A 9171-nucleotide genomic window follows, 5' to 3' on the forward strand; every position below is an offset into this window, starting at 1 on the left:
AATAAATAAAAAAAAATATAATAGGTAAATAAATATATGCAACCACATATACATATATTAAACATTTTATCTGTTACAATTAATGAAACTTAAGTTTAAAGAAAGAAGCTATAATATGCAGGAATAATAATCTTACTAAAATCGAAAATGTGTTCCAAAGATACAACAGAAAATAAAGATTGATTTTTTCCCCTCAAGGAAACTAATCAACAGGCAGTATTTTATAATGGTTGGATGTGATATTCTTGGACTTGGCTGTCAATTGTACTTTTTTTGCCATATGTGTGTGTGGACCATCCTATTCTACATATTAGTAACCAGGAGAAATAATGCATCAGAAACTATCATTTATACCTTTTTTGCCATATGTGTGTGTGACCCATACTATTCTACATATTAGTAACCAGGAGATAAAATGCATCTTGTGGGAGCACTTTCAGGACAGAATCATTTCAAGTTTCTTTATTTGTGAATGTTCACAAGCCCTAACACCAGCTGGTTTCTGGTTGTGGGGGTTACTTGATGTCAAGTGTGTACCATTGGAAGCTTCACACAATTCCAGACTGGATGCCAGTTGATTTTTTTTTTATTGTCTTTGTCCACCACAGGGACTTAAACCCTGGAGTTTAGCATTGTAAGTTAGTAAATTTACTGCTGACCCAACAGGGGACCTGGAAGCTGGAGGAACATATTTTTAATAATAGCTGTGATTTATCAGATATTAGGTCACAGTAGCTCCCTGGTGGCAATGTAATTTTTGCATCTGCATCATATCCTTAATAGCTCTGAGCAATTTCACCTTCCTATTCCATACAGTTTGTGAAATATGATTCATTGAACTGCAAAACTTTGTCATAAATTAAATTACAAAATGAATAAAATTACTTTTAATGTTGCATCTAAGTCAAATTAATACATTTCACCTTGTTTTATCTTGGACATTTTCTTGTGGAGTCAGCACAGGAATGGCACTGTGCAATAACTTTTTCGACTAGTTTCAAGCCACCATTGGTAAAGTAAAATATGTGACTTTAATTTATTTGCATACAAAAGATGAAGTCACAAATGCCAATCATAACATTACATGTCACTGAGTAACTACGGCCCAACATAAATAAAATAGTAAGAAACTAAATATTTAATATCCTACTTTTTTGTCCAGGTAAGTTGGCATTTCCAAAGCAATTTAGAACATTTATTGGAATTTATCAACCTGGAAAAAAGTATATGTAATTTTTATTTATTAATTTCTACATACTTAGAAATACATACATAATAAGAAATAAAATTAAATCAATATTGGTTTGTGTAAACAAAATAGGGCCTAACTGCATAGATTTTCCATTATTTGCACTTTAAAAGTGGGAGCAGCAAATTACTGAAGATACAGATAATTTTTCCTTACCTAGAGTCTATCTAAATAGTACAATGACAAATCTTTAACCCTGAGTTTGAAACTAACTTAAAGAAGGATAAATTGCAAGAAGGTAATCCTCTAAACACAAGTTTTGTAGCCTGATAATTTACATCATACTTCAGAAATGGCTATTTTGTTTATTTATTGAATTTTGTGCAAAGCTATTCGAGGAATATCTGCACTAGTCATCCCTAATTTTGAAGTGACACACTAGAGGGAAAGCAGCTAGTCAACACCATTACAACACTAGCTCCTGGGCTACTCTTTACCAGCAAATAGTAAGATTGACCATTGCATTATAATGCCCCCACAGCTGAAACGGCAAGCACATTTGGTGGTGGGATTTGAGCCCACGACCCATAGTCAAGTGCCCTAACCACCAGACCATGCCAGATCACCTAAATGCCTATATTTCAAGCAACTACATGTGATTAATGATTCAGTCTCACTACACAGAAATAGTTCATCATGATCATGAACAGCTGTTGTAACAATTACCAAAATAACTGTCAACCTGATATATATACTCCCCTCATGGAAATGTGAGTGCTACTTTTCTTTATGTTCTAAATCATTTTTAATTTTTGCACTCTCAATAAAGTAAATTTATAAATACATATTTTGATACTATTAATCAAAATATATTTGGCCACCACCTCCCCCCCCCCTTTTATCATGCGTGCTGATGGGAAAGTGTGTAAAACTCATACTAAATATCCAAAGTTATTCTCATAAAAAAAACTACAATGGGGTTTTTGGATTTCCACTTTTCTATACAAATATAAAGACACACTAAAGCACCTAGATTTGGAAAGAAATAAACACCATTAATTATATTAATTTAGTTTTCTTATTTCCTGCACAGAAATAAAAGTCAAATGATTTAGCTCAGGATACTCTTCCAACAATAAACACCTATGTGATTCTTCCTTCTGGATGACAAAGTTGCATTCTCAAATATTTAAATAAATAATGATCTAGATGGCTTAGAGAAAAACAAAGTATATTTTAAAAGCACTAATAAAACATTAAAATGATTCTTGTTTTAATAATTTTCATCTCTGACACACTTAAAATATAATACTAATCAAGTACTATAGTAGCCTTTGTTTCCTGGGGGTGAAGTACGAGTCCTTCATTATTTGTACCTATATTTTTTAACACAATCATTACCAAGATCTACCACAACTACATGGAAATTGTCATCAACTGCTAACCCCGCTGGTCTCTTCAGTTTGGCATCAGCACTGTCAATACAGTAAAGCAGTTGGCCTGAAATAAAGTTGAATACCTGAATATAGTGTTTATTTTTGTCAGAGTGAGTGGCAAGTACATGGCCTTTATTGTCATATGTGATACCTCCAAAATGACCCCGAGATTTGCCCTCTGGATAAATCTCTCGAAGAAATTCTCCACGAGGACTGAAGACTTGGATATGCGAGTCGGCAACCATGATTTCGTCTTGAGGACCAGCTGCAATGAGACTAACATATTTTGAATTTCGACCCCCTCCCCGTTTAAGCTCAATTCGTCGCAAGAGTTTCCCACAAGGATCTAGGACAAACACACATTTAAGACTGTTGTCCACAACCAATATTTCACCTTTACTGTTCACTGCCAAGCTAAGAGGTTCTACAAAATCTAGATGAGTAAACCGACTAACCAACATACCATCAAAGTTTAGCTCTGTGACATACCTGGTCCTCCAGTTGATGACTAGAAGCGAGTCACTGGGTGTCACAGCTATGCCCGTTCCTCCTCGCTCCTCCAGCCCATCTCCAAGGAAGTGCTGCAGAATTTCTAGTGACTGTCCAAGAACTTTAATTCTGCTGTTACCTGTGTCAAGAACAAACACATGACCAGTCTTGTTAATAGCAACTGCTGCAGGCTGTAAGAAGTGTTCATCTTCTGTTCCTGTTGACCCAAAACACACAATAGGATTTATGTGTTCAGAAGCAATGAATTGGTATGGACTGTTCTTGATGGATCGTCCAAAGATGCTAATGTGGAGTCTATAAACACCAGGTTGCTCAGGAGTGTATTTGATACTGTACGTTCCATCATCTTGGTCGAAAAGCTGAGTATATACTTCCTCATTACTCTCATGAAAGAGCTGTATGACAACAGGATCACCACCAGCTGACTGTAAACTCCCATGGTAATCAACAGTTTGAAGCAAAGAACAAGACAGAAGATGAGCAGAAGTATTTTTCACATCTGCTGAACAAAGAGCTGGAAACGTCTTGCTTGTTTTTATCCTTCCAAAAACATTCAAGGCCGCTTCAATTTCAGAGAAAGCAGAATTGTGCAAATGCTCATACTTAATAAAAGCATTTTCTCGTGGGTCCATGAAATTTTTTACAGAATCAATTTTTTCATTCAATTCACTAATTTTCTTGGTGATATCCCTCACTTCTACCTGATGCTGAAGTCCATGACATTCTTGCTCCACCTTGGACTTCTCTGCCTGAATCATAGAAAGCTGATCCAATAGCACTTGCTTCTTCTCATCTCTTATCTTCTTCACCATTCTCAGCACCTCCTGTCTCCTCTTTTCCACAGTATTAATGATTTCTTGAAAGGTTCTGTTAATTAGCTCAAAAGAATGATCTACATTCTGATCTAGTTTACCCACTTCACCGTTCACATTCTCAGCTGCTGCATTCAGCTTCTCTATACAGAGATTTGCTTTATACAACAAAATTTCTGACATCCTTTTGATTGCTGTTGAGAAGGGTATCACTGTGTGGCCATAGCTGCCATTTCCATTCTCATGACTTCCTCCAGTACAAGTTGAACAAAATACACAATCACAGCTTTCACAAAACAACAGTTCCTGGCTAGTATGAGTTGAACACCTTGGGACCACTTCTCTTCTTTGTCTTGACATGAGATCTACAAGTTGATTGATGAGAAAACTTGGTGGAAGTCCACTGATTCCTGTGCGAGGAAGTGGGATAGTTTCACGACAGATGGGGCAGCGAAATGAGCCAGCATCTCTCACACCTGTAGCTGCAACTATCCTCTCGAGGCAGCTTTTACAGGCAGAATGAGAACATGACAGCAACTTTGGAGCATGTTCCTGACTGTCATATGTGCATAAGCAAGTGGAACATGTTAAAAAGCTTTCATTGAAATCTTCATAGTTGATTGAGACAGTTTCTACCAAGGTAGATGTTGTCATCATCTTCTCTCCTATTTAACACCTACAACAAAAACAAGCACAAATGCTTTTAATAAGAAAAGATCAAAATGAAACAATCACACCATAAATGGTTAATCCAATACTATTAAAGTTCTCAGCAAAGCATTAAAACATGCTCCACATGATTTCAAAACATAATAAAATACACATACACACAAGTGTGACAAATAAAATGAACCAACAGTTCAGTCAATATCAAATCCTTCGAAGAAACTCATGGTCACTGCTTTATATTTCTGAGAAACAGTGTACTTGACAAGCTTGAAATACTGATTTTCACTAGCAAACAACCACTATAAAATACTGCTGTCACAGGGGTGGATTGACATTAAAGGACAAGTCCAAGAATATCACAAACAACCATTATAAAATACTGCCTGTTACAGGAGTGGATTGACATTAAAGGAATGTTTTACCATTATACGATACCTACTAAAATTTTTGTTTTTAATCATAATATTCCTTTAGAAATGTTTCTGTCACAATTAAATAGACACTATGTAAAAGTAGAAGGTTTTTACATGTACAGATGCCGAGTCTGTCTAATATTTAGGAACGTAAAGAGAAAATGAAGTTTATAGTTTCTGGCACCCAAATTAAAACTATGGATTTGTTAACTTTCAGCCAAACAGAGCCAAGATTCTGTACGCATTACAAATTACATCCTAATTCTAACTTGCATATTTAAACATGATGTGTATTCTCAAGCCTTCAAGGAGGAACACCTTTTCTTTTACACACTTCCCAATCCCTCAACTGATGAACACCTATTTTTGGTTGTTTTACACACACTATAGAAGTTTTATAATGTCAATTAAGTATGCAAGATAAATTGGAAAGCATAAATACTACAAGAAAAGATGTCACTTTCTCAACTTTTTTAATGTTCCTAATATAAAGAAAATAAGGAATGTCGAAATTAAAACAAACCACTCACTGGTCTACCCTTCCTCATTTTATTTAGATTTCCATGAAACCGAAGAGAAAGAGAAAAGTAACATTCAAACAGATCAGATTTTTAAAATGCAATAATTATAACTAAGCCCAAAGTATTCCAATGATGAATATACAATATACATACTATATAGTGAGTAACTTCATCATTGTATTTAGTTTACATAACAATCTAAACAGTCATTTCAAAAGAATTTATAACTTACATATACGCACGTAAAACAGATTTATCTGGCTGGAGTCACAAGTTGTTGTAAGAGACTGACTGAACCAACTTAGGTCAAGTAAAACAGATTTATCTGGTTGGAGTCACAAGTTGTTGAAAAAACTGACTGAAACAACTTAGGTGAAACTTGGAAAGAAGATGGAAACTCTAAAGATCTACTTTCAATGAATAATCAGTTAGATGAACAGTTTGAGTTTGGTAGCTATATTAACTTTACTGCCTTAACATTGCAAATGAAAGCTCAAATGAATGAAACAGTCGGAACCGAAACTTATGAAGCCGATGCCAAACAAAAGTGGAGTTTATTGCCGCATGTACCTTTACACTTGATGTGCTATAGGTGGTCTAGTACTTCTACGTGTCTTTTCTAATTATGTACACAACAGTATACTCACTGTATTTCACGTCTTGTTTTATATAAAGTGGAAGACCAGGTACGAAATAACACAAATGTGTAGTTTATTTTTCTCTAAGTAATTGCCTACAACTACTGTATATACAATAAATCCATTATTCAACAGTACCATACAACAGATAATGAAGCATTCAGAGCTAGAAATACTGCATTATTCACATAAGTATACAAGTTTCAAACTTTAAGGTTAAAACAGTATCAGTATATATATATAGGATGGTTATAAAGAATATTTTACATTTCACTGACCAATATCTTACAAACAATATGGCATAGGAGGGTGATATTGCACAGAAATGTTAGGGGCATGCAGATAAAAAATGCCACAGTTGTCATACGTGGCCATCAGAGGGGTTTAAATGGGCCTGCAGTCACATAGCAACTTATTCTACCAACACAAAACTGACCAGTTTGAAGAAAGGTGAACCAGCGAATAACATACACAAGAGGGCAGTGATGCAATGCATAAGTTCATAAAAACATTTGAGGAGACAGGTTGCACCAGTGATAAGTCACATACATGCACATCACTGAAACCTACTGCAATAAGCGCACATGGGTGCAGCAGTGCACGTTATGTCATCCAGTGTCTAGATTTTCCCATTTGAGCTGTTCATAAAACCCTTTGGTCAACTTTGCAAATGCTTCCTTGCATGCTACATCATGTTGAAGCACTGAAGGAGACAGATTCAACCTGATATGTTGATTTTGCATTATAGTTCTTGGTGAAACTGGAAGGCAATGACCTACAAATATCTTACGAATTTATCAAGCACACTGCACCTTTTTCTGGAAGTGTCAACATGTACAACCTCATTATCTGGTTGAAAACTAATCCACATGTAACATTTCCTACACACCTCTTAAATCTAGAAACCACATGGTACATGACCCAATTATATTGAATTATAAAATACTGTACATAATAATATACTTCATAACTTACAAGATCGTGCAACAGTGGTATTGTTTACCAACCGATAAGCAAAGGCTAATTAAGAAAATTAACTGGAGAAGTAAACTTGTGGCAAATTTCTTCAAATTTGCACCACCCTTAAATATTGATGTATTTTGTTCAAACTTCAGTCTGAGGATTGTCTTCATATAAGGAATGAAAAAATGCATCAGAAGCTGCCATTTGTACCTTTTTTTGCCATGTGTGTGTGGACCATCCTATTCTACATGTTAGTAACCAGGAGAAAAAATGCATCGGAAACTGTCATTTATACCTTTTTTGCCATATGTGTGTGTGGACCATCCTATTCTACATATTAGTAACAAGGAGAAAAAATGCATCAGAAACTGTCATTTATACCTTTTTTACCATATGTGTGTGTGTGGACCATCCTATTCTACATATTAGTAACCAGGAGAAAAAACCATCAGAAGCTGTCAATTGTACCTTTTTTGCCATATGTGTGTGTGGACCATCCTATTCTACATATTAGTAACCAGGAGAAATAATGCATCAGAATATATATATTGTACAAATACAGCACATAGAGAAAGTATTACTTTCCCAAGCAATGAAGTGTTTACAGACATGCTAATGAATATATTGTGTAAAATAACACCACAAATATTGATGAGACATGTTTACTAAAACAAACACACTCCTTTGGCCATTAAGACAGATTTACATAAATTATCTATGTCTAATAAAAAAAGAACAATACGGTGTAGTACACATTTTGTATATTTCTAAAGAGCTTCAAGCCCAGTGATAAAACATTTAAAATGGTTTAAAATATATATTACAAACTACAACAACAATATAGAGGTTAAGTACTATATTTACAAAACTTGTAATGTTTTATTTAGTTTAACACACTGATCTGAATGATATTAAACATTCAGCATGAATATAGATCATACATATTATTTACACTGGACATTTTAACACACTGATCTGAATGATATTAAACATTCAGCATGAATATAGATCATACATATTATTTACACTGGACATTTTAACACACTGATCTGAATGATATTAAATATTCAGCATGAATATAGATCATACATATTATGTACACTGGACATTTTAACACACTGATCTGAATGATATTAAACATTCAGCATGAATATAGATCATACATATTATGTACACTGGACATTTTAACACACTGATCTGAATGATATTAAATATTCAGCATGAATGTAGATCATACATATTATTTACACTGGACATTTTAACACACTGATCTGAAAGATATTAAACATTCAGCATGAATATATATCATACATATTATTTACACTGGACATTTTAACACACTGATCTGAATTATATTAAACATTCAGCATGAATATATATCATACATATTATTTACACTGGACATTTTAACACACTGATCTGAATTATATTAAATATTCAGAATGAATATAGATCATACATATTATTTACACTGGACATTTTAACACACTGATCTAAATGATATTAAATATTCAGCATGAATATAGATCATACATATTATTTACACTGGACATTTTAACACACTGATCTGAATGATATTAAACATTCAGCATGAATATAGATCATACATATTATTTGCACTGGACATCTTTGATGAAAAACATCAAGATACTTGATTATTATCATCAGAATTCTTTAAAAAGAGCTCAAAAAGAACATTACTGATGATGGACTTCAAATGCAAACAGTCCTGCAGTAATTCACAGTAAAATACTGGAAATCAGAAGCTATGTCACATCTATTAAAAAAAATCACTGACTTCAAAAGTTATAACTAGGGTTTTTAACTTCAACTGCATAATTAAATAACAGTACCGACTAAAAAAACTGGTTATAACATGCATACACCAAATAATTACTAATTCTAATACAATCACAGTTTCTTTTGAACACTCTTCACCGAGATAAATATAAGTAAACTTTATAAAGAACTACACCAATTCACCGGTGGCTTTACACAATGTATTCATTAGCATGTCTGT

General features: G+C 34.0%; 1 protein-coding gene across 3 annotated transcripts in view; it reads right to left on the reverse strand.

Moving 5' to 3' along the window:
* Positions 1 to 1668: 1668 nt before the first annotated feature.
* The window catches only part of LOC106470600 (tripartite motif-containing protein 2-like), a 27572-nt gene continuing 20069 nt past the window's right edge, over positions 1669 to 9171 (reverse strand). For all 3 annotated transcript variants that reach the window (XM_013931162.2, XM_022399221.1, XM_022399222.1), the window contains one exon: positions 1669 to 4623. In XM_013931162.2, coding sequence (XP_013786616.2) covers positions 2556 to 4604 — 2049 coding nt within the window. In that variant the 5' untranslated portion in view covers positions 4605 to 4623 and the 3' untranslated portion in view covers positions 1669 to 2555. The remainder of the gene's footprint in view (positions 4624 to 9171) is intronic.

Source organism: Limulus polyphemus, unplaced genomic scaffold, assembly GCF_000517525.1.
Source record: "Limulus polyphemus unplaced genomic scaffold, Limulus_polyphemus-2.1.2 Scaffold4109, whole genome shotgun sequence".
Taxonomy (NCBI): domain Eukaryota; kingdom Metazoa; phylum Arthropoda; class Merostomata; order Xiphosura; family Limulidae; genus Limulus; species Limulus polyphemus.